A 26,602-nucleotide genomic window follows, 5' to 3' on the forward strand; every position below is an offset into this window, starting at 1 on the left:
ACACAATGCTTAGCTTTATATTATTGACTAACATTTATTGAGTGCACACTGTGTTACGTATGGTACCAGGCATTATGCAGATACATATAGTTTTATTTACTCTTTAAAACAGCCGTCTGAGGAATTTTTATCATCCCTCTTCTGTTTGTACAGAAACTAAAGCTCGGAAAGATGAATTAACTTGCCCAAAGTCACAGGCAGAAACATAACTGGTTCAACAGTCCTTATAGGAGGTCACTTAAAGGTTCATGAAAATCAGAGGCTGAGCCAACAGAGCTCTATGATTCCTATCAGAGGAGCCAGTATGGCATAAAGCAAATGTTGAACCAAGAATGAAAGGAAGAGACAGGGCTGGGTCCATATCTAGTTTTGTTTAACTCCAAAGCTCACAGCTTAACCACTCTGCTACATGGAGACACAAGTCCGCTAAGTTTATAATAATTTTAGTTCCCACCCAGATAATTATGGCAATAAAGTCTGGGTCATCATCATCATAGCCACTATAATTTACTGTTCAAAACTCTCTTATAAGTGCATAACAGTCATAGATTCAGGAACATTTATAAATCTTAAACTCTCAATGATAAAGGACAAGGAAGTGTCCTCCACAGAAAAGCTTTTTTTTTTTTTTTTGAGACGGAGTCCCGCTCTTGTTGCCCAGGCTGGAGTGCAGTGTCGCGATCTCGGCTCATTGCAACCTCTGCCTTCCCGGGTTCAAGCGATTCTCCTGCCTCAGCCTCCCGAGTAGTTGAGATTACAGGCGCCTGCCACAACGCCCGACTAATTTTTTTGTATTTTTAGTAGAGATGGGGTTTCACCATGTTGGCCAGGCTGGTCTCAAACTCCTGACCTCGTGATCCGCCCCCGCCGCGCCCCGCCTCCCAAAGTGCTGGGATTACAGGCGTGAGCCACTGCGCCCGGCCGTATCTATGCTTTTGACTAACGTTTTTCTGTACAGGTGTATAAGGTAATGTAATAGGTAAAATAACTCATTCAACAAAAAAAAATTATTGTAGTATTTTGTAGTTACTAGGATTGAAGTACTGAAGAATTGTCTGTCTGCCAAGGTTTGGGGAAATGGGAAAACGGGACAAGATCTTCACCACATGGGGCACATTTCACCTCTCTGGGATTCATTTCCTATTCTGTAAATGGGAGAGTTGGGGTTCCAAGTCTTGTCCTTGTTTTTTTAACTTTGTGTGAAGGTTTCTCCACCTCACCTGGCACTAGTCTTATTTCAAAATATTCATCTCATACTATCCTCTCTTTGCAATTCTTTAATTCACTCAACAAATATTTATTGAGCTTCTACTAGTATTGTGAGTAACAGAAGCAAGTTTCCTCCACACATGGAGCTTATTATAGTCCAAAAGGATAGGACAATAAATAATTTTGAAAGTAAACAAATACAAATATTTATTAATAACTGATAAATAACTATTGGTTGGAAAGGTGCTAAGAAGGAAATAAATAGGATCATGTGTTACGTCTTTGAGAGTCTTAAAATGAAGCAGATAAGCTCTTTCACTTTCAAAAGTGCTGACGTAGTAAAGTCACTGGGTTTCAAAAAAGGAAAAAAGATAATATCTTACAATTAACTAATGAATGAACAAATATTACGCTAGAAGAAAATTGTATTGTGATTGGTGTACTCCGTATCTTCTCAGAATGAGAGAGGTGAGGCTTCTCAAAAAGAGCAGCGAGAGAAAGTCACTTTAAATTTTTTTTTTTGTAAGTCAAGCGAAAGACGAACTGAAAATAGACAACCAGAAGTCAGATGGGAAAGCTGCCAATCTAGTCTGGCCAGCAGAATTTCTTTCAGTAGGTCTAGGCTCCCTTGGCATTGGGAATCCAGATGTAAAGAAAACTTATGCCATCAACTTCAAGGTAGATTTCAATTATTACTGCCCGGTGGCAGGAACCTAGGAAGGAGAGGTCAAGGTGCGGTTTAGTAAGAGACAGCTCCCGGGAATGGCACTTGGAAGGGCAGGGCGGAGAACAGCTGGAGATGAGACAGAGAGGAGAAGGAGAATGCGCCGACACCTCAAGGTGAGAGTGTAGAAACAGTCTCCGCCGTGGGAGCCGTGCGCTGCTCAGGTGGCTCTTTCCCGCTCAGGTGAGCTCCTCCCGCGCCTCCCATTGGCCGAGATGCCCGCGGCGCTGGGAGGGCGACGCAGCGCGGTCTAGTTCAGGGTCTAGGGCGGCGCGTCACTTCCGGTAGCGCGGAGCTTGTAAAACACCCTGGAGAGAAAATGGCGGCGGCAGCGGCTTCGGCGCCTCAGCAGCTCTCGGATGAGGAGCTTTTCTCTCAGCTCCGCCGTTACGGCCTGTCTCCCGGACCAGTGACGGAAAGCACCCGCCCGGTCTACCTCAAGAAGCTGAAGAAGCTTCGAGAGGAAGAGCAGCAACAGCACCGGTCGGGGGGCCGCGGCAACAAGACGCGGAACAGTAATAACAATAACACGGCAGCCGCCACGGTCGCAGCCGCGGGACCAGCGGCGGCGGCGGCCGCGGGGATGGTGGTCCGGCCGGTCTCAGGCGACCTCTCCTACTTACGGACTCCTGGGGGCCTGTGCCGAATCTCGGCCTCCGGCTCGGAGAGCCTCCTGGGAGGGCCCGGGGGCGCCTCCGCCGTCCCCGCGGCTGGCAGCAAAGTGCTGCTGGGCTTCAGCTCGGACGAGTCGGACGTGGAGGCCAGTCCCCGGGACCAGGCCGGCGGCGGCGGGAGGAAAGACCGGGCTTCGCTCCAGTACCGCGGGCTCAAAGCGCCGCCGGCGCCCCTGGCCGCCAGCGAGGTGACTAACAGCAACTCTGCCGAGCGAAGGAAGCCCCACTCGTGGTGGGGGGCCAGGAGGCCGGCGGGCCCCGAGCTGCAGACCCCGCCGGGGAAAGATGGAGCAGTGGAGGACGAGGAAGGGGAGGGAGAGGACGGTGAGGAGAGGGACCCGGAGACCGAGGAGCCGCTCTGGGCGAGCCGGACCGTGAATGGCAGCCGGCTTGTCCCCTACAGCTGCCGGGAAAACTATTCGGACTCAGAGGAAGAGGACGACGACGACGTGGCCTCCAGCAGACAGGTATTAAAGGACGACTCCCTTTCCCGGCATCGGCCCAGACGAACCCATAGTAAGCCTCTCTCCCCGCTGACTGCTAAATCGGCCGGCGGCAGGCTGGAGACTTCAGTTCAGGGAGGGGGAGGACTCGCGATGAATGACAGGGCGGCGGCTGCCGGGAGTCTAGACAGGAGCCGAAACCTCGAAGAGGCGGCGGCCGCGGAGCAGGGAGGAGGGTGTGATCAAGTGGACTCCAGCCCCGTTCCTAGATACCGTGTTAACGCTAAGAAACTGACGCCTCTCCTGCCCCCGCCACTTACTGACATGGACTCAACCTTGGATTCGTCAACAGGCTCCCTTCTGAAAACCAATAATCATATTGGCGGTGGGGCCTTCAGTGTGGACTCCCCCAGGATTTATTCTAACAGTCTCCCTCCCAGTGCGGCTGTGGCCGCCTCTAGTTCACTCAGGATCAATCACGCCAATCATACGGGCTCCAATCATACCTACCTGAAAAACACATACAACAAACCGAAGCTTTCCGAACCCGAAGAGGAACTTCTCCAGCAATTTAAACGGGAGGAGGTGTCCCCAACAGGGAGTTTCAGTGCCCACTACTTGTCGATGTTTCTCTTAACTGCTGCCTGCTTATTTTTCCTAATACTGGGACTGACTTACCTAGGAATGAGAGGGACAGGAGTATCTGAGGATGGAGAACTCAGCAGTAAGTATTAAATCCTGTCGGTAAGGTAACAAAGGGAATGTTGTTAGTGGTCCGCTTTAGCCGCGCTTAGCGTTTTACATGAAGTGACTTACCTGCAAGAACATGGTTTAACAGCAAAAACGCAACAGTGAGTGCATGTGTCATCTTTCTTTAAGAAAGAACACCATTATCGAAATGATGTCATATGGCTGGTTTTAAAAGTTTTCTGCATGATGTATTGTGAAATTCAAAACAATTTTTAAAAGAATATTATAAGCTTGTTAGTAAAACTCATTTGTATATGTTACAATTTTCTTTTAGCCCTGAATAACTATTTGCGCAGATGCCAATTACTCAACAAATTTGAAGTATTAGGATAAGGCACATTATAGATGTAGTGTTTTTCCAAATTGAGTTGTGATTCTAATAGGCAATGTAATAGCTCTTGAAATTCGAATTATTTCATAGTATTAACTGTATGCATAAATTCGGATTAAATATTTTGTGGTATTAACTTTATGTATAATTTCTTTATAGTGAATGAATATAAAAAAGCAGCAAGGCACACCTCTTAATTTATTTCGCAGCCCAAATCACTTTCCCTATCATCTGTACAAAAAGTAGTGGTAGGGCAGTGCAGGAGCTTGCAGTCAGATTTCCTTGGATTGGTTTCCAGGTCCTGCTATTTACTTGCTAAATGACTAGGCAGGTGTGTTCATTGTCATAATCAAAGTATCTGCCCTTAAACACAAAAAGAAGATGAATACAGACCATTTTGTGTTCTCTGAAGGAAATAAAGATGAGTAATTGGCGTACACAATTTTATTTTTTTTTCCTTTTTTAAAAAAATTGACCACACTACATTGACGTAGGTGTACACTACTTTAGATTGAACGGAGGAGGTGCTATTTGAGGTGAGACCTGAAGCAGAAGGAGACAGCCTTGTGGAGAAACAGGAGACCATTCTGAGCAGAGATTAAGACCTTGAGTTGAGCAAGAGCCTTGTAGGTTAGAGTGGTTAAGCACATTGAGCAAAGGGGAGAGAGTCAGAGTTAAAGCTTCTGAACTTTCCTAATCTATAAAATGAGGCCTCTATTGACTAGAATGTTTTTGAAGATTAAAAGAGAAAGTAAATTAGTACAAAATGGACTTCTGAATACATAATTTCTCAGTGTTAGGTCCCTCTCTGCATTCCCCCTGAAGACTTCCTACTCTTTTCACCCAAGATGAATTCACTGTATTTTTATTTGTATTTATAAAATTGGCTTATTAGTTTTATTTCAAAATAGAGTGAAAGATGCAGTCAGCCAACTCAGTTAAAGAGGAGGAGTCAAAATAGTGTAAGCTTAGATTTAGATATAGCCAATTCCAAGATAGTCAAATAATAGATTTTTACTCTGTTGCTTAATTACAGGGGTTGAAACAAGAATGAAATTCAGCTCTCACTTTAGTTTATTCCCTGGGAGCATGAGTGTATTGTGTCCTGCCCCAAATATTTGGGAGAAAAAAATAAGGGCACACTAGAAGTTAAACTAGTAAAAGTTCACATAAATTAAATGACATTACCTATCAGCAGTAGCTATCTGCATCTGTGTCTCTACCAACTGTAAGATCTGGCCTTTTTCTTTTTCTTTCTTTCTTTTTTTTTTTTTTAGACAGAGTCTAGCTCTGTCGCTAGGCTGGAGTGCAGTGGCACAATCTCTGGTCACTGCAACCTCCGCCTCCCGGGTTCAAGCGATTCTCCTGCCTCAGCCTCCCGAGTAGTTGGGACTACGTGTGCGTGCTGCCACACCTGGCTAAATTTTTTTTATATTTTTAGTAGAGACAGGGTTTCACCATGTTAGCAGATCTGGCCATTTTCTAAGAGCTAATTGCTTTACATCTATTGTACCATCTAATCTTCCCAGCAACTCACAGAAGCAGGTGGTATTATCCTCATTTTTTGGATGAGGATGATACTAAGTTAAGAAATGCCCTGAGTGTTGAACAGTTAGTAGTAGGGCTAATATTTGGTTTCAGATTTTATTTCCAACTCTAAAGACCATTTTAACACTGTTTTGGTTATTGTTTGTAGAGAGCTTTCTAAATAAGTGGGTACCTTTATTATGATTAAGAAAGTAATTGACTATTTGGTAGGATTTCATACAGAATTATTGATAAGCACAATTCTCAGTTAAGGTGACTTTCACATCTTTCTCATCAGTGTTAAGATGAATGAGTAATATGATGTACTAAAAGTTCAGGTAGAATAGGATAGGAATGCTATGATTTTGGTACTCTTCACCTTCACTGATAAGGAAGGAAATTATATTTACATTTTAGTAAATGGTAAATGTGAAGTAATCTGGGCGTTGGAAAGAACAATGGCTAAGAAGTAGAGGATCTAGGTTCTAGGACTTGTCTGAATGACTGTGGTCAAGCTCCTTAATCTCTGAGCCTCATTTTTATATACTAAGTGGAAGTAATAATATCTGCTGTCTCTGGGGTTGTTTGTAAGGGTCAGGTGAGACAGTGTGTTAAACATAAGGTGGTATTATTCAGAAATTTAGACAAAATTTGTTGTATTCCTGGTAAACTACAGTATATCTACAGAGAGAAATAGTTAAGACATTTCTGTAAATGACATAGTCTAGTGCATTTCTTAACCTGTTTAACATTTGGTTTTTATCCCATTAAATACACATTATAGAAATTAATACAGAAATTTGAATCGAAGTATAATGAATCCTTAAATGTGTGATACACTTGTCGTATTGTATGTCTACCCTGTGGAAAGAAGTGCCTGCTAACTTCAGTTAGTCTGCACACCTAACAGTGTTAGGGTATCAAGAATGAGTAATATTTTCACTCCATATATATATACACACACATACATACATACATGTATTCCATATCCTTTGTTATATTATGATGCTTTAACTGTGGAGTTCATTGGTCAAATAGTATGCTTAGGGAAATACTTTTACTTTGAGTAATAGTTTTCACCAGAAGATTGTAGGTTATATGTGAGAATAACTTTTAGGAGGCTTTTATTATTTAAATTACATATAACATATAGTAGATTAGTCTTTTAAATTGTTCTTAATCATATAGTCTTTGAAACTTTTTCATCAATGCCCTATTTTTTTTAATTAATTAAATTGCTATAAGTCTCTTCTTCATCTATAAAACTAGGGGGTTGGATTAGATGATCCCTAAGCTCTTTCCAGCTCCAAGGTATAAGATTTTAACTTTGAACTGCCATACCAAAACAACTCAAGGATCAACCTGCAATCAGAGTAGTCGCTTGTTCCACAGGTGATTAGATCATTATAGCCCACCAAATGAAAATAGAGAAGCAGAATAGATTGACTGTCCTAGGCTCGTATGATCATTATTAATTTTTTTTTCAATTACAAAAGACATGACTTCTGCAGAAAGTTTGAATAGAGATGAAGGAAACAGTGAATGGTTATTGTATATGTCTCTTCCTAGCCTCATGCTGCCCCCATATAAATAAGTTCAAGTATTAGATCCTTTCTGACCTTTCTTAGTATTTTTCATGTAAATACATCTCTCTGTGTGTGTGTATGTGTGTGTGTACAGATTTTCATTCAACAACAGTGTATACTATGTGCCCAGTATTTAAGCAGCAGGGATATGTGGTGAACAGTATGTTGCATATGTGAAAGATGAAATCTCTGTTACAGAGCTTACATTTCTAGGAGGGGAATGGACAAGTAAATAAGAATTTCAGATAATGGTAGTTGCTAACACAAGGTATTGCTGGTAACTTTTGGGGGCTGAGGTGAAGACATATGCAATATTACATAAAGGTAGGCAGACCTCTCTGAGGAAGGATGTTTGAACTGAGATATGAATGGCTTGAAGGAACTAGCCTTTGATCAGGAGAAGAGCATTCTGGCAGAAGTAACAGCAAGTGCAGAATTCCTGAGGCAAAAACAGGCTTGTGTGTTGAAGGACCAAAAAGAATGGCCAGTGTTGCTGGGACAATGAATGAAGGGGAAAATGGCATACCATGAAGTTAGAGGTAGGTATGGGCCAGATCATAAAGACCTAAACGCCTTGAGGGCCGTTGAAAGGAGTCAGAATTTTAAGTGACATTATAGCATACATATTCTGCAGCTTGTTTTTTTGCTTAACATTGTATCATGGGTAACTTTTCCACATACTAATTTTAAGTACAGAGGTATAATTTTAAAATCTCATTTTCCACTAGTCCCTTTCTCATCCTATAAAAATACTAAAATCTCTACCATTCTAAAAATGTTGCTCTTCTGTGCTCTTTTCTTCTCTAGTTGTTACTCTTCTCAAACTTTCTACCTCTATTTTCTTCCCTGCCATTCACTCAACCCTGTCTAGTTTAGCTTTCTTTACCAGCCATTCCTCTGCTACCTCTCTTCTTCAAGTCACCAGTTACTCAATTTTCAAATCCTCATCTCTTTGGTACATTTAGTGCATTGACAACTCCCTTCTTCATGAAACTTTCTCCTTTCTAAGTTTCTGTATCGCTGCTCTCTCCTAGTTTTCATACTTCTGTCTGCCTGTTTTAAATATTGGTGGTCTCCACAACTTGATCTTTGGCTGTCTCCTTTTGTACACATTTCTCTAGGAAGTTTCATTCACTCTCCTTGTCATTATCTTCCAGTTTTGTATTTTTACCTTGGATTTCTCCTGAGATCTAGGTATACCTATTTGTTTACTAGACATCTTTTGGGTATACTAGAAGTATGTACCAATACCATCTGACATTTTCTTTATATTTACCTTGTTTTTGCTCCTCTTCCCTGTTTAGTTAATGGTGCTTCCATCCACCCAGACAGAGCTCAAGAGAGAAACCTTGGATTTACCTGGATTCTTTCCTTTCCCTCACCTTCCTACAAACCCCCAATCTAATTGGTTACCAAGTCCTGTAGTTCTGTTTCCTATATATCTTTTGAATCGATCTTTTTCTGTCCCTCGCCACTGTTCTAGGTTAGTCTCTTGCCTGAACTCTTTCAGTAACCTAAAATGGTGTCCCTGCTTCTAGTCTTCCAGTCCATTTGTCAGTACAGAGCAGCGTTTCTAAAGCACAGATGTGATCATTCTCTTGCTTAAAATTACACAATGGCTTTCTCTTAGTTATTGGCCAAAATCTAAACTCCTTGGCTAAACTGTTCATGATCTGACTATGCTTGCCCTTTCTACCAGTCCCCCTTATCACACTTACTTTCTAGAAAACTGAACTGCTTGCTGTTTTCTGAGTAAGTCATGAAATTTGTGCTTTTCTACCTTTGCACAGGTTATTCCCTTTTTTGGGAATGTTGTTTCTGTGTTGTGTAACTGTGATTCATTCTTAAATATGTCATCTCCAGACATCTCTGACTCTCCGTCTTTTTACCCTAGAGTTTGGCCCATCATTTTGTGCTCAAGTAAGACATTAATTGCATCCTTCATAGTATTTAGGACAAAGTATTATATTTGTGTGTCCACCATGCCAAATAGATGACAGCTCCTTTCTTTAGAGTAATCTTTCTATAGGAGTAGAATACAGTGTTAAAGAGTACAAACTTTTTACCCAGTTCTGATTTTGGCTCTACTTTTTAAGTAGACTATACTAGAGATATAATTGCCTCATACTAAAAATGAGATTGATAATACCATCTGAGGATGACTTGTATTAAGTGAGATAATGCATCTAAACTAGTGTTGTCTGGCACATGGAAATCTCTTAGTAGATGGAAGTCACATTAGTATCTTCAGCACAGATTCATTATTCAGCAAATATCTGTTGAATAAATGATCACATATCAGGTACTCAGGATATATGCACTGTTAACTCATAGTATCTAACTCAGTAATTGGTTGTCTACTTAGTATCTGGTAAGGATATATAAAAGAAATCTTATTTCTGTAGAAGCCTCCACACCACTAATAACAGTAATAGGAAATGGCTAAGAAACTACAGGATATTATGTGGTGACACACTTTTATAAAAGGGGAGAATTCACTGTAAATTCTCAAATGAGCAGTCTTACATGATCAAAAGCTCTAAATTCAACATTTGGATTTTATTCTGTAGGTTGAGTAATGGCATTTCATAGAGGTTATAAAGCAGAGGACAAGCATGATTGAATTGGTCCTTTAAGAAGGATACACAGGTGATGGTATAGACAGTGATAGGGTTGGAGGGAAGGAGTAGGGTGATGAAACCTGAAGGAGGTTGATAAGTGGGAATGGAGTTGGGCCTATGAATGAAATTCATTTGAAGAAAGACATGGTTTTGAGTATAGAGAATAAAAGAGAGATAGGAGTCAAAGATTATTCTGGCCATGAGCCTGGATGACTGAGAGAATGATAATATCATTGGAGGAATTAGAGATGTTAAAGAGGGATCTTGTTTGGGGAAAAGTGGTCTAGGGAAAATGAGTTTACTTGGGGCTTATTATTTGAGTTGTTCAAGTGAAAAATTCTTGTAGGCTCTTGTAGATACAGAATTGGAGTAAAGATGAGAGACTGGTGCTGAATGTACTGTTTACTAAAGGAATACTTTAAATGTTTGTTCTTTTAATGTGTTGTTTTTTTCTTTAAAATCAAGACCAGTTGTTACAAAGAGGTAACATGTTTTATGTCATTGTCGTTTAAAAAATATTTTTACTTCTTAAAGTAGACTAGCCATAAGGTCCCGAACTTGGTATCTAAAATGAATATGGGGAATAAGGATTTTGAAAAATAGTTATTGCTCTCATTCTTTTTTTTTTTTTTTTCTTCAATATGAGACAGGGTCTTGCTGTGTCACCCAGGTTGGATTGCAGTGGTGTGATCATGGCTTACTGCAGCCTCAGCCTCCCAGGACTCAAGCAATCCTCACAGCTCAGCCTCCCGAGTAGCTGGGACTATAGATCTGCACCACCACATCTGGCAAATTTTTTGTATTTTTTGTTGAGACAGGGTCTCACTTTGTTGTCCAGGCTGGTCTTGAACTCCTGGGCTCAAGCGATCCTGTCACCTTCGCCTCCCAAAGTGCTGGGATTACAGGTGTCAGCCATAGCAGCCGGCCTATTCTCTCATTCTTGAAGAATGAAAGCTCCGTGTTATGTTTGAAGTTTTACGAGTTGACTGCTTTGTAAGAAAAAAAAAAAATCCTAGATCTATGAGAATATTCCCGTGAATGCCAGGGATTTGCATATACCAGTTTGATGATTTCAGAAATTAAAGTCTACTCTATGAAAATGTTTTTCATTTGAAAATTATCCCTAGAATGATTTAAAATTAAAAAGAATCAGGAAAAACTTGTGAATCTCTACAGATATATCCACAGAAACTAGTCTGAGGATACATTGGCATAGCTATCAGAGAACCTGGGCTTCAATATCGGCCCTTCCACTTGCTAGCTTTTTTTCACTAAGGCAAGTTGCTTAGCCATTGTAAACCTCAATATCCTCATCTGAAAAATAGGTTAAATGAGAATTAATGAAGTAATGTGTGTAAAGTAAAACTCATACATGGCACATAGTAATAATGATAACTGACCCTTACGTAGCATTAACTGTGTTCCAGGCACTGAGCTAAACAATTATTATTTAATCCTTATGAGGTAGGTACTTATCCCATTTTATAAGTAAATGGAGACACTGAGAAGTAACTCGCCCAGGGTCATGTAGCTAGTAAGTGAAGCAGTGGTATTTGAACTCAGATAGTGACTCTTAACTGTTCTTCTAGATTGCCTTTTAATATGTATAAATAAGGACTTGATATATGTTCTCTACTGTTATTGTTATTGTCAGAAAACTGTGAAGAGTATAGATTCATAAAATCCTAGAAGTGGCAGGAATAATCTATGAAACCTAACAACTTTAGGAAAAGTTGTATTCATTCAACAATTATGAATCACATGGAACTATTTATCCTTAAGGTTTTAGATTAAGGGGGAGGGGGCATCTGCTATAAAGCAAACTATAATATATAATACATAGAACAATAATACAGTATGAAAACTATTTCTAATTTTTAAAATATTTGCACAGTCTCAAAACTGGTAGGGAAAGTGATCTTTTGATTTGTATTACCAATTACAATTTGTTCTTTCTGTTGTTCATTTTTAGGATATAAAGAACTTTTCATACATTTGTTCTCTCTTTTTTGCTCCTTTTGAATAAACTTCATATTTTCCCTTTATACTCATATATGTTTTAATGGAAATGATGCATTTGATAATTTCAGGGACACTTTACAAAATTATTTTCATGATTCCTAAGAGTTGGGAAGTTTTTAAAGCTTGCTTCTCCTTGCTCATTGATTATTCAATATTAACTTTGCCTATCTGAAAAATATGTTATATAAATAAAAGGAAATTTATAGCCTCAGTGCAAAGATAATTATATAGTTTATAAGTTGTTTGAAAGAGAAGGACACCTTAAACTGTTGGAACTCTCCTCCAAAATGTATTTGTTAATAAATAAGTACTACTAACTTCTTTGTGAAAATTTTATTACTAATGATATAATCTAAATTAGAATGAAGATATATTCTAGGGATGGGGAGAATATCAGGAAAAATAGCTGATGCATGCTGGGCTTAATACCTAGGTGATGGGTTGATAGGTGCAGCAAACTGCCATGGCACGCATTTACCTATGTAACAAACGTGCACATCCTGCACATGTATCCCAGAACTTAAAATAACATTTTTAAAAAGATGTATTTTAATCTTGTATTGATTATACACTAAAAATTGCTGCCATTTAATTTGGGAACATAGCTTAATACTAATTGTGGAAATTGTTATAACAGTTATTTGCTTATAACTTTGGATTTTGATTTTCATATTTAGATTTATTTTTAACATAGATTTTATTTATTTTTTATTTTTTTGGAGACAGGATCTCATTCTCTTGCCCAGGCTGGAGTGCAGTGGTGCAATATCGGCTCACTGCAGCCTCCATCTCCTAGGTTCGAGTGATTTTCCTGCCTCCACTTCCCAAGTATCTGGGATTACAGGCACACGGCACCACGCCCAGCTAATTTTTGTATTTTTTAGTAGAGATGAGGTTTCACCATGTTGGCCAGACTGGTCTAAACTCCTGACCTCAGGTCATCCGCCTGCCTCGGCCTCTCAAAGTGCTGGGATTACAGGCGTGCGCCACAGTGCCTGGCCTTAACATCGATTTTAAAGTGAACCAGTAACAGTATATTTGAGCAGTAACCTTTGGATTTCACTGTTTTAATAATCTATGCTTTAAACTGCATCAGTTTATATATTATATATTATATATATAGTTAATAATATTCTTTATTAACAATATTGCCAAAATTTTTTTAAACAAGAGTTGACCAGGAAGAAAGTAGTTAGGTTTTAATAATTTATTTTGCATCTTTAATATCATTATTTAAAAAATATATTTCTTAGGAAATTAGCTCTTCAAAAAGGTTATAAAAGTTATAGTAACAGACGTAATCTCTAAAAATAGAATAATGCATCTATCATATGGAAGCCATCATGAATTACTTTTCATATGTCTTCATTTTCTTTTATGTCGAGGTATAGTTTAAAATTATACCACTTAATTTTTCCTGGGTGGCAGATTTATTGCTCTGTGCTTTTGCACAGCTTTTTACTTAAAATGCTTTTGCAAGATGACTTCTGAATTCATCTTTACAGCTATGTTACTATCAAATGGCAAGCTAAAGTTTAAAAACAAGGCTTGGTTGTAAAACTATGCAAGAGTGTAGTTCAGCTCTCCTGAACTAATTGGGTAGTAAGTATTCACCAACAATTGCTGTCCTGCCCTGAATGTGACATGAATAGAAAAAACCCTTTAGTAGCAAATGGATATTTTAGCGCATAGCAGAAAATTAATTTTGTTTTTCAGTTAGCTCATATATATCTGAGTATGTACACACACACAGACACACAGACACACACACACACACAATTTTCTGACTATGGCTAATTCCTGAAAGCATGCTGTACTTACAAAGGACGCTTTTGCTCTCTAGAATTCACCTAGGTAAAATTTTCAAAGCATATGAAGAGGATTGTTGAAATTAATTAGGAGGTGAGGGGAATCTTGGAATATCTACTTCTTCTAGCCTCTGAGATATGGCTTGGAACCTTGGTCAGCCTTATTAATGACTTCTTTGGTTTATAAGTATATCTCCCATGGGATCACAAATGCTTTCTTGTTTGATTTAGTTCATTTGAAGAAACATTAAGTTTCTCCTACTCATTTATTCATTCAGTCACCCATTCACTCAGATTATTTATTGAGCACCTATACTATGTACCAGGGTAATACCAGAAGATAAGTATATATCGTACCTTTTAGAACCATAGGAGTGACACTCTCCCCACGCTTTGGCTGGCATTCTCTTCTTTTTCCTAAATATTTCTGCACTAGCTAGCCTTCAGAATTGGGATTTTGTTACCATGCAACAGTGTATCAGATTTATATATTGTGACTTGGGAAACATACTTTAAAAATTAGTTTCTGTAAATTTGAGTATACCATCTGGTAAAGCTTACCACAGTGTATATATACACAAAAGAAATAGTTGGCTAATTGAAGTAATGTGTGTTGATCATTCCTTTCACCTTTTCTGTATTACCATTTTCTCAATTGGGAATTCTACCTTTAAAAACCACACAATTTTAATAAATGTAGATTTTATTTTTTGCAGGTTTTTAGGAGTAATTTTTTAAAAAGGAAGAGACATGAAGAATGAATTTGCCAAAAATGAAAATGTTATAAAATCTGAACATTTATGATTATGGTTCAAGATGTTCTAGAAATATTCTTATCCTTTTGGCAGAAGTGTTATTTTTTTTTTTTTTTTTTAATTTCATCTCTAAATGTCCCGTCTTTCAGATTTTAAAGCCTTAGGTGAGAAGAGCAAACATTTATTGAGAATTTTCAATGTGTGTGAGCATTTTATTTTAATTTTTATGAGGGTAACTACTCATACTATGTCTGTGAGAAAACGGAAGGATAGAGGGAATAAGGTTACAAGTGATTTGTCCAAGGTCCCACAGCTACTAAGTGTTGGGGCCAGCATTTGAACCCAAGATCTAACTTTAGAGTTCACAGTATTAACTACCAGGCAGCAGTAGAATTTTTTATACTTTATCTTATTGTTAGCTACAAGCTTTATTTGGGCAAGCAAGATACACATAACCTCTGGGCCTTGTTTTTTGTGTCTATTAAATGAGGGTGTAGTAAAATCAACTTTACCTCCAGCCAGTGATTTTTGTAGGGAACTGCTGTGATAATGTCTGTAGAAATGCTTTGGAGAAATTTGGAGTCATATATAACTGTAATTTTAATATTATAAGTTAGGACTTAACAGCTATAGTAGTTTAAGCAACACATGTTCAGCATTATGACATGTCCTGTCAGTAATGTTAATAAGTAATAGAGTTGGCTAAATTTATAGTCCTTATCAGTATTTTTAAACCTTTCTCTCAAGCTGTCTGAGCAGATAAAAGGGAGTTATCTTTTCATGTTACATAATTAGTGCCTTCCTTATCTCCAGGACTGAAAAATAATGTGTTTTTTTTTTTGCAGCTATATTAAACAGGTGATGACACAACTTGAAACTGGATTGTAGCCTTGCTGATCACTAAAAGGTAGATTTGCTGATAGGAAAGTCAATGTAAATGGGTTACATTGCTTTAATCCAAAATGTAGTACTGAATTTGAGACAGAAAAACATTTTTTAAGAATGAGGATGGGTCTTAGAGTAAGCTTCTGTTAATACTGTGTGAAGAACAGACAATGCATACAGTTGATACAGGAAGGTGGCTTGTCACATGCTGTTCTTCAGCTGGTTTGTAAGATACCGTGAGTACTGTTATTATCAAAGTGGGAAGATGACGTGTGTCCCCATGAATAGGCAATAGGTGAATATTAATAGTACTTAAATTAGAAGGTACTTAAACTACATTAGGATCTTCAGTCTCTTAGATAAGTCATATGAAGCACATAATGAAATTTCCATCCCATTTTGCATTTGAAACTGTTATCAGTGATGGTTTAGACTGGAACCGTCCAGTAGAAATATAAGCCACACAGTAGCCACATTAAAACATAAAAAAGTTGAGGTTAATTTTAATAATTGATTTTATTTAATCTGGTATACCTAGAATATTATTTTGACATGTAATCAATATAAAAGTTATTGATGAGATATTTTATGCTCTTTTTTGAATTAAGGCTTTAGAATCTGATATGTATTTTGCATTCATGATGTATCTCGATTCAGACTAGCCATATTTCAAGTGCTCAGTAGCCACATTGGGCTAGTTGACTACCCTGTTGGGTAGTGCAAGTCTGGACTGCTCTGAGTTATGGAGTTATATTATTGGTTTAATGAGACCTAATGACAGTCAAGCATTACAATGCTTGTAATGTGCCATGTATAGTGTTCTCTGTAATATTTTCAGTAGATCTTTGTAATAACTCTATGATGTCAGTTTTGTTATCATTTTAGACATAGACAGTGAGGTATGGAGATATTAATTTGTCTGAGATTAAACAGGTAGTCTGTAGAGGAGCAGGATTTAAAGCTAAATCTGACCCTAAAACCGCTGTCCTGTTTTCTGTTTCTGTTGCACTGTTTTAAAGCACTGCCACTTAGGGTTTGGGCAGGTAGGTGGGTGAGCTGTAGTTTTGGCACTGCTCAGCCAGTGACTTATGATTTAATTTTTCTTATTTTTAGGCACAAAGGACTTCTTAGCTTAGAGTGGAAGTGATATCTTCTAAGTCCTTGCTCATATTCCTTATTGGGGATGTTCCTTTATACTTGTTCCCCATTTTCCATTCATTCAGCTGCTTTCTACAATTCTTTAAACATGTAGAATGGAGAGATGGCTCTTTGAGTCTATTACAGGACCGTGGCGGCAGATAAGGGAAAGCTCAGCTCCTATTGGCAAAAGTGAAAACTAATGTCTAGTAAAACTTTTGTCTGGATGAAGAAATTTTCTAAGGATTTCAGTACTTCATTCTGAGAAAGAATTGAGAAGTTCTTACTCATCATGCTCTTTGAATTGTAAATATTCTTTCAGTTATTTTACAGGATGTTATATTGTGGATTAATACTTAGCAGCATGTTCTATTTAATTTGAATAATTTCTTTGAATTACATTTGGATTCCTAGAGAATATTTTCTCACAAAGACAAGCTTTTTCATTTCAAAAGGAAAACTAGGCAGTCCCTAATTTTTGAATACGTTGTCTTCCAGATTGTGTGTTAAAACAATTGTTTGAACTTGGAGCATGTTTTATTACACTGGTTTTAAGTTCCTGGGCTAGCCCACAGAAGCCTATTTAAAACCACATCCTATTTTAGCACTAATATACTATTGGTTTAAGTTTAGGGAATCAGAGCATTGGATCGTGTTCTGTGGGAGTTGGAGGAGAAAGAAAGTTTATTTTTGGCTTTTATTGTTTTCTCTTATACGTTTTCATCTCTTTAATTTCTGTTTTCCAACTTATACTGGCCTAAGCTTTCTGCTGTTTTACTATATCTTGGCTTAATAACTTTAAAAGATTCAATAACTTCTAAGTGCTCAATAACTTCAAAATTTTCTGTATGGAATAGGTTTACTTGTTGAGTGCTTGGCAGATAAACATTTTATGCTCATTCGTATCTCATTTAGTTTTAAGAGTTTTATGAGGTGGGGGCTAGTTTTCCATCATTAATGAGGAATCTGAGGATTAGGTTAATCACTTTGTCCAAGTTTATAGAGCAGGGAGAGGAGTTATGGGGTTAACGTTGTTGGGTAAAAACCTTAGCAACATGACTTGAAAGCTCATCCACTAAACATTGAACATACTGTTTTCCTTTTTCACATATCCTCTTCTCCTTTCTCTCTTTACTAAGTCCTAACTCCTGCTGTTCCCTCAATTCAGATACTTTTTTTTTCTTTTTGAAAGAGACGTGTCTTGCTCTGTTGCCCAGGCTGGCCTCAAGTAATTACTCGGGCCTTGGGCTCAAGTAATCCTCCCACCTCAGTTTCCTGAGCAACTGGGTCTACATGCACACACCACCAAGTCTGGCAGTCATCTACTTTAAACTAAATGTTAGGGTAAGCCATTTGATTGAATGAATTCATAATATAATATTGTAGAGCTCTGTTTATAAAAATTGTATGATTTTATGATAAAATTTGGTAATGTGATTATCTTTAGTGAGGATTGAGCCAATATGGAATCAGAGTTTAGCCCTGTCTCTCTAAATTGTTCTTTATCCTTAAATGTGTAGTAGCTGGATTGCCTACAATTCTACAATTTTCTGTTAGAATTTATGGCAGTAGTTTTCAACTGTGGACTGAGAACATTTTGGGAACTGTGCCTGTTATAAAGTTTGTCTGAAGACCTAATAAATAATTTGCCTTTTATACTGTGCTATTATTTTTCAATGGTATTTCAATACTGCTGTGATTAAAATATAAAATATTATATGCATGGTAGAATTTGGTCATATTTTCTTAATAAGTGGATATCAAAAGTACTGTTATGGAGAATCTGAATATCTTGATATAAATGAAGAAGTCCTTTTGCTTTAAGAGTGGAGAATCATTACTTAAAGAATGTTACAAGGAAATTATATATAAATTTTATATATAATATATATAGCATTTATTTTCAAGACATTCATACTTAATGTCACAGAATCAGTTGTAGTGTTGAAATGACTGACTGACTTACCAGCTGGTAACCCCTTAATCTCAGAGGTGATTGTACAAGATCTTGATTAACTCAGATTCTATTAATATCTTTGATTGGTAAAACATTTTTGGCAGTAAGTGAAAAATTCAGGCATTATAAAAGACTTGGGGAGCCTTGCCTTGGAGTTTTCTCTCTAAGAACTGTCATTTTATCCCAGTAGCTCTATGGTAGAGACAGATGAAGGTTGGAGTAGCAGTATATTGTGTTATTTTATAAACGTGCTATTTTTTATTTCATGCTAGGATTGGGAAAAGATAACTTATTAATCTATCTAAGATATATTAGGTTATCTCTGTCCATGCTGCTGGGCATAGTTACAAAACATCCTATTTTACATTGAGGAACTAGAGTCCCAGAGAGGGTAACTTGCCTCAGATTGTAAGTCATAAACTTTGGAGCTAGTATTTCTTGCCTCAGAGATTTTTTTTTTTTTTTTTAATTTTGCCCGTCACTTTTTATTGTGAAGAGATACTTATTCATCTAAACGTTATAACTTACGGAGCAAGCATTACTTAAAAGAAAATTTGTATTTTACTTAAATTTTAACAACTTAAATTCTTTAATTTTTAAAAAAATTGTACAAGGTTGAACTTAATACAAAATAGCTATAAATTATATTAATGCCATCTTATCCAAGAAGGAAAAAGGATAAAAATATTACTCATTTACTTTGAAAATATTCAGTACCTTTTAAAAAATTCTAATATTTGGGTTAGGAAATGAGAGAAACTAGGATGATTTAGGAGGGTCTTTTCCTGAATTTTGTTTTGGGCAGAATATCAATCCAAATGCATTTAAAAAAATAGCAGTATACTACGCTGCAAGGTTGGTTTAGATTGCTTTTTTTTTTTTTTTTTTTTTGCTGACACCTATTTTCTTTAAAATTCCTTTTGGCTAATAAATTCTTTAAGGGTTAAAATAATAAAAGACACTGGTGTTACATCAGTATGTGTGTAGTGATGAAGAACCATAGTACAACACAGGAGTTAAGTAAGTAAAAATATAAGCATAGTGTATGGGTTTTGATGTTTAAAATGCAAGATTAAATAGGCTATAGTAGTATGTTTGGAAATTTGGGAAAAAAAACAAAGTGGCAAGTCAAAATTCTGCTAAGACCATATGCTAGCTAGAACAGACATGATATGAATATAAATAAGTTACTTGTGCTTTAATTTGCAAGGACTTTTACATATGTTCTTACACAATCAGCTTTACCAATTTATTACAGGGTTGTTGCCATACTTTTATTTTTCCTAATCCTTGTTCTGCAGGAAGGGAGGATACACTGAATGAATAAAAGCAGATAAACTTAAAATCAGTGGTTTTGCCATATAAGATCATCTTAGGATTTAAAAGGGTTTTAGAAGCCATTAGCTACTTTAGGCAATATTAGCTACTTTAGCTACTTCAGGGGTTTGAGGGAGATAATGTTTTAGTTGGGCTCTTTTGGTTATAAGGACAGTTTTAAGAAAGTGAGTGTTTACTATGAGGATATGTGTAGACTTCAACTGTAGAGACTTTAACAATTCAATTCAAGGGATTTCAGGGCTGTGCTTGTGTGTGTGCCTCTGTCTCTCAGTACTGTGCTAAGTTTTTCTTGGGTTATTTCACTTAATTCTTAAAATTGAGGCCTAGGGAGGTTAAGAAACTCATCCAAAGTCAGTAAGTGGCAGAACCAGATTTGAGTGCAGATAATCTGACTGCCACTATGGGATCTTTGTCCCTGTACTGTACTATCTGCACAATTTTGTATTTCATGTATTTGTTTTTTAAATTTCCTTTGGAATTATTCCCACTTCCCCCCTTTAAAAAAAAAAAAAGTCTCACATTCTACTAGACCAGGAGTTCTTAAACAGTGGTCCATCAATCTTAAGGAAGAGATAAATGGACTCCAGGTAAGCAGTAGCTCCTTGAAATTATATTTTCGTTTTTGAATATATATGCAATTTTGCAGGGTAAGGGTTCATAAGTTTTATAAATTCTCAAAACGATCTCTGTCCTTCAAAGTAGTAAGAGACACTGTACTATCAGCAGCTCTAGGGAAGGTTTTGAGTTCTTATCTTTGTATTCCCTAGCACCTGGTTTTTGATTACTCAATACATATTTGTTGAACAGACCTTAACAAATAGAGATGGTATGTAGGAAAATAAGTTTGAATTTAGTCCTAATCTGGAATTTGAAGATGCTTTCACTGTTTATTTAAAATGGTGTTAAGGATCAGTCTTACTGACTTGGTCCAGAAAACTTTTCTGGCAGATTCAAATTTTATGAGTCAGGTTTTTTGAAGTTAGGTTTTTGAAATCAGAGAATAAAGCAAAATTCAGCACTTAGAGTCTACAGTAGGGTGTCTAAAAAGCCATTTTTTCCCCCTCCAGTATAGTATAAAGACTCTTTTAATATTGGATAAAGGATTAGGGACCATTATACATTTTAAACATTAAAATAATACTCCGGGGTTGAAGTACACTATATAAGCTACATGGAAACAGAGCAGCTGAAGGCGGGGAGAGATAGCCTAGTAAACTTCAGGCAGAATAAATTAAACAGATTATTTGAGCAAAGGATGATTTATAAATTGGGCAATACTCAGAACCAGAAGGGGTCCAGAGAACTCCTCTCCAAAGCAGTGATGGGCAGTGAGCTTTTATAGGCTGAATGTGGAAGTAAGACAAAACATAAGTGGAAAGGCCCTAGTTAGAAGTTAGTTGGTGGTTTCTGATTGGGTATGCTTAAGTTTTGTTTTACTGTTTACACGGGATTGGGTTTTGGTTTGCTTACAGAGGAGTTCTGTTCACAGAGAAAATCTTCAGGCTAATGGCTTCCTCCTTACTTGCTTTAACAATTCTCTCCTTTTGTCAGCCTCTCAATCTTGAGTGCTTGACTAAAACTGAGCATTGATGACACTTTCTGTCACCATTATAGTGGACTTACTTGTTCTCAGCGTGGAATACAAAAGCCATGATGTCAGGCTCATGGAAGAAATATTCCTTTTTTGTTCATCTTATTTTTGTTGCTCTAATTGCAGTGAGACCATTTGGCATATTGCTGATGGCTGCAAACATTCATTTAAGACACTAGAAAGAATACAGTGTACCAGGGAGATGACAATGGGCACTATCAGGAGGATAATAGTAGTTCTTTCTTACCCACAGGCAATATGTTTCAAGACCCCCATTACTCCCGCAGTGGATGCTTGAAAATGGATACTATCAAACCCTATATATACTATGTTTTTCCTATAATACATACCTATGATAAAGTTTTAATTTATAAATTAGACACAGTTAAGAGATTAAAACAATAACCCAATGATAGAATTGTAACAATATACTAATAAAAGTTATGTGAATATGGTCTCTCTCAAAATATCTTATTTTACTGTACTCATCTATTTTTGGCCCATGGTTGACCAGGGGTAACTGAAACTGCAGAAAGTGAAACTGCCGTAAGGAGGGAGGAGGGACTACTGTCATCAAAGGACTGGTGTATGCTCTTTAGCCAAGGCCTCCATGAACAGAACCAAGTAAAATAAAAAGGCTGATGGCTAGAACAAATCATAAACTCACTCTCTGTGTCTGGAGGGCAGTTGGTCAAGGTTTCTAGATTTGAGCTCAAAGCATATTTCCCTGGTTTGCAGTTTGAATGTTTCTGGTTATGGCATTGGGCATTTTGGTGAACTCCCTGAGTGGCCCATTCATCAGCAGGGATCAGTGTTGCCCAGTACCTGCCTGTAGGGCATCAGAAACCAAGCAGTTTATAGAAACAATGTCAAGGACAATGAACAGGACTAGAATCTGATATGCACAAGGGTGCCCTGTAGTTTTCTACTGAAACATAATTTTTCTCTCTACAGCTGCTCCCATTTCTATCAAAGATAATCACAATAAGACTAATTTGTTTGCAAAATAGGTCTAGTCTGATTAAACTTGGCTTGATTGTTCACATACGTGCAGCAAGAGTAGTGATGGACCATATAGGCTCTCTTTAAATCTGCTTTGCTGGAATTTTAAAGGCATCTCAGATTAGACTTTTAAAAACCTCTCTAGGCTATGAAGCCATGCCGAAGACTTACCAGTAGACTTTGCCTGTAATACCTATAGATTTGGATGAATTCCTCTCTTCTCCAGGTCCTCAAAATATTTTTAAAGTTACTGGGCCTGCGTTATTCAACCCTTAAGGCCAGGAAACCCTTAAAGCCTCGTACCACACCAGTTTTTTCCAAGGGGCTTTCATGGCTTCATAAAGTAAACCTTAGTTCTTTAAAACTGGCCATATCCAGCTCTATGTACATTTTCAAATATGACTTTCCAGTCAAAAGTCTTGGTGTTATAACCAGTGTTTCCAGTTATAACTTGTTACAAAGAGAACAGATTTTTATTGAACTTAGCAAGTAACTTACTGCAAACCGAAAATAAAATTCGAAGGCCCCCTGCAACCATCTGAATGGACTACCTGCTTGGGTAGGGCACCCTAACATTTAACCTGAAAGACTGCTTCAGGCCATGATGGGAAGTGGGGGTTGAACATGCCTTATTTATGTTGGGGTTGGACATGTCTCATTTATACCTCTCTACTATTCATGTCAACACAGACCCTAGGTCTGATAAGAAACATATACAGTCTATTGTCTCTAAAGCCTGCTACTTGGAGGCTTCATCTGCATGATAAAAACCTAGGTCTCTGCAACCCCTTCCTTTCTATACATCATAACTCTTTCAACCAATTGCCAATCAGAATATGTTTAAATTTACCTGTGACCTGGAAGCCCCTGCTTTGAGTTTTCCCCATCTGCCAGATCGAACCAGTGTAAATCTTACATGTTTCGATTGATGTATTATGTCTCCCTAAAATGTATAAAAGCAAGCTGTACCCCAACCACCGTGGGCACATGTTGACAGGACCTCCTGAGGCTGTGTCATGGGCGGGTCCTTAACCTTGGCGAAATAAACTTTCAAAATTGATTGAGACTTGTCTCAGTTACTTTTTGGGTTACATTGTATTGCCATAAAAATAGAAATACTTGCTTACGGTTTCTGAATTCTGGAGGGATCAGATAGTTGAGAAAAGGTGTTTCATCTTCATTCACAAAGGTATAGTTTACCAAATTGTTGAAAGTTGTAGAGATAGCTTAAGAGAAAAGAAAAAAGTTTCCTTAAATCTGCAAAGCACAACATTGCAGAGTCAGCAATGTTTTAAACAAAAAGGCCATAAAAAAAACCTATAACTTTTCTTCATCAGTCGTTCAGTCTCATGTAATTCCTGTTCTGCTTGATGTCAGTTTAACAATTTTATGAACCAGTTTCTTTAATAGTGTTGTGGAAACTCTTAGCCAGACCAATGGTATAATCTTAAAGTTATAAGAAAGCTGTACTTGTTCAGAGTCTCTTCCATGAATCTCCTTGAAGACGAAACACTTTAGGATTATAGTTGCTTGCAAAAGCTTTCAGGAAAGCATCAGAGTAAAATTATCTCTGGATGACAGGACTTAAAATGGCTATGATAAGAATTTATTATGCAATTGACAAGGAAATTTTATTTTTTGTGACATCAGTATTTTAACATAAAAATCAAAATATGACTGGTAACATCATAACAGGACATATCAGATTTGTAGGAATTTCATACCATTTCTAGAACACTCAATAACATACCCAGGCAAATATAACTCAAGGAAAGTTAAACATCATTGCTTGTTTGACAGTGCTTACCATGTAAATTTAACATACTGAATAAGGCTAATTAGTTTAACATCTCTCTTTTTATGAGGAGAGAGAACAGATTCTTTTGAGATATTCTAGGAATCCCCTGGAAACTACCAAAGTTAGTTCAAGGTGAGAAAGACCTAATGGAGGCTGGGCACGGTGGCTCATACTTGTAATCCCAGCACTTTGGGAGGCCAAGGCAGGCAGATGTTTGCTGAGGCAGGAAGCAGCCTGACCAACGTGGTGAAACTCTGTCTCTACTAAAATTAAAAAATTAGCTGGACGTGGTGGTGCACGCCTGTGGTCCCGGTTACTCAGGCGGCTGAGGCAGGAAAATCGCTCGAACCTGGGAGATGGAGGTTGTAGTGAACCGAAATTGCACCATTGCATTCCAACCTGGGCGACAGAGCCAGACTCCGTCTCAAAAAAAAAAAAAAAAAAAAAAAAAGACGGAATAATGGAATAGAATTTTGGGAAAGTTTGTCAAAAATATCAGAGGTTTAAAAATACTTGATTACAGTAGATCACAGATCACTTGAAATAATACCTACTGATTTAACCAGAGTGGTAATTAAGAGACAAATGCAGAAAGTTACATAGTTGCTAAAAAAAGAAATAAATAAAATAAAAAAGCACCTTAGCTCTTTTAATATGGAGAATTCGGTTTTCTTAAGCAAAGACCTAATAAAGCAAGAACAGACCAATACTTCAAGAAAAGTTTGTTACCACTGTACTTTTCATATTAAGGTTCAGCATTTTTAAAGTAACTTTTAAATATAAAATTCATTCACCTCCTAGCCACCTTGACCACACATAAAATTCCTTTTTCACGATTGCTTTTCTACATGTCTACAGTTTTCTCATATGCATTCAGTTTTGCCCTATACCCGTCTTCCTTCCCATTGTGAACAACCAGTCATTCTTTAGGATGGAAGTTACTTTTTCCCTTAACAAAAACACATCTTTTATACCTTGATAGTTTTTTTTTTTTAACCAAAAAGATGTCTTACTTTCCTCCATACAGAGTTGTTTACCTTATTATTTCTAGTTTTAATTACCATATAGTAATTGGAATTTGTAAATTTTAGTAAATTTAATTTTTAGAAGCATGTGCTTGTTCATTGTACAGTTTTTCAGTGGGACACAGGACATGATTACTAACAGACCTGAATATCTTTCTTTCTGAAACAAGCCAAAAGTGGATAACTTAAGTTCAGCACTTAATGTTTCAGTATTTTATCTATGTGGAAATGATCTAGATATTCAGTGAATATCTGTCATTTAATTTAACTTAGCAAAACTCCAGTGGTGTAAGTTAACAGATTTTGGAAACTGGTTTTAAGTAGATGTATTATAACATAAAACAAAGCTAGCTATTATCAAGTTATTTCCTTGTTAGCTATTTTTACAGCATGTGCATGTTAGGCAGCCATCGTGAAAGCAAGAATCTTAAAAAAGTTAAATACATGTTTTTTTTGTTTGTTTGTTTTACTGCTGTGCTATATAATACATGATGCTGTTGGCAGCGGAACGTATGAGACATGGCACCAAAGTATGTTACTGTCGGCAAATTCATATGGATCTGCAGCAGCCTCAGTTCTTGCCTCCTCAGCAGAAAGAATTCGACTGAGAGGCATAAGGCAGAGGGAGAGATCGAGGCAAGTTTTAGAGCAGGAGTGAAAACCTTAAAGCAGGAATGAAAGGAAGTAAAGTACACTTGGAAGAGGGCCAAGTGGGTGACTTGAGAGATTAAGTGTGCAATTTGACCTTTTGACTTGGGGTTTTATATGGTGGCATGCTTCTGGGGTCTTGCATCCCTTTTCCCATGATCCTTCCCTTGGGGTGGGCTGTTTGTATGTGCAGTGGCCTGCTAGCACTTGGAAGGGGCCAGCATATGCAGTGTGTTTACTGGAGTTGTATGCATGCTCTTTTGAGGTGTTTTTCCCTTACCACTCACATGTTCCTGGAAGGTCATATATCAGTTAAAATCCTACATGTTGCTTCTTAATGCATATGCTGGAGCCCACTTGCCCAACTCCTGACATCTTACTGGAAAGCGGCTGATCACCAGTTTCAGGTGTTTCTGTTTATTGGGAGACTGCCGATCCCTGGCACTGGCTGCAACCAATTATTAGAGAAACAGTTAACAACTGCCTGGCCATCACCTGATGGTCGCCTAACATAACTGGCGTGTGTGTGTGTGTGTGTGTGTGTGTGTGTGTGTGTGTTTTGGGGGAGGGGGCCTCTCCTGCCCTGCTCATACCTGACTAGCTACCTACTGTAACAAGGCACTTGGAAACTGGACGTTGCACTTTCACTTGCACATTTGTTCTTAGGTTGAACCCATAGTTCTATAATCTTAAACATCTAGTAAAGATAACAAACTTATTTGACTAGTAAAAGCAGGTAAAATAAAATGTTATGCTCCTATTATACTTAAA

General features: G+C 37.6%; 1 protein-coding gene across 1 annotated transcript in view; it reads left to right on the forward strand.

The window, feature by feature from the left end:
* Positions 1-1,737: 1,737 nt before the first annotated feature.
* LEMD3 (LEM domain containing 3) overlaps positions 1,738-26,602 on the forward strand; it is a 79,156-nt gene continuing 54,291 nt past the window's right edge. Inside the window, exon 1 of the mRNA XM_054442092.2 lies at positions 1,738-3,774. Within this exon, the coding sequence (XP_054298067.1) occupies positions 2,253-3,774 (1,522 nt within the window). The 5' untranslated portion in view covers positions 1,738-2,252. The remainder of the gene's footprint in view (positions 3,775-26,602) is intronic.

This window comes from Pongo pygmaeus, chromosome 10 (assembly GCF_028885625.2).
Source record: "Pongo pygmaeus isolate AG05252 chromosome 10, NHGRI_mPonPyg2-v2.0_pri, whole genome shotgun sequence".
Classification (NCBI taxonomy): Eukaryota; Metazoa; Chordata; class Mammalia; order Primates; family Hominidae; genus Pongo; species Pongo pygmaeus.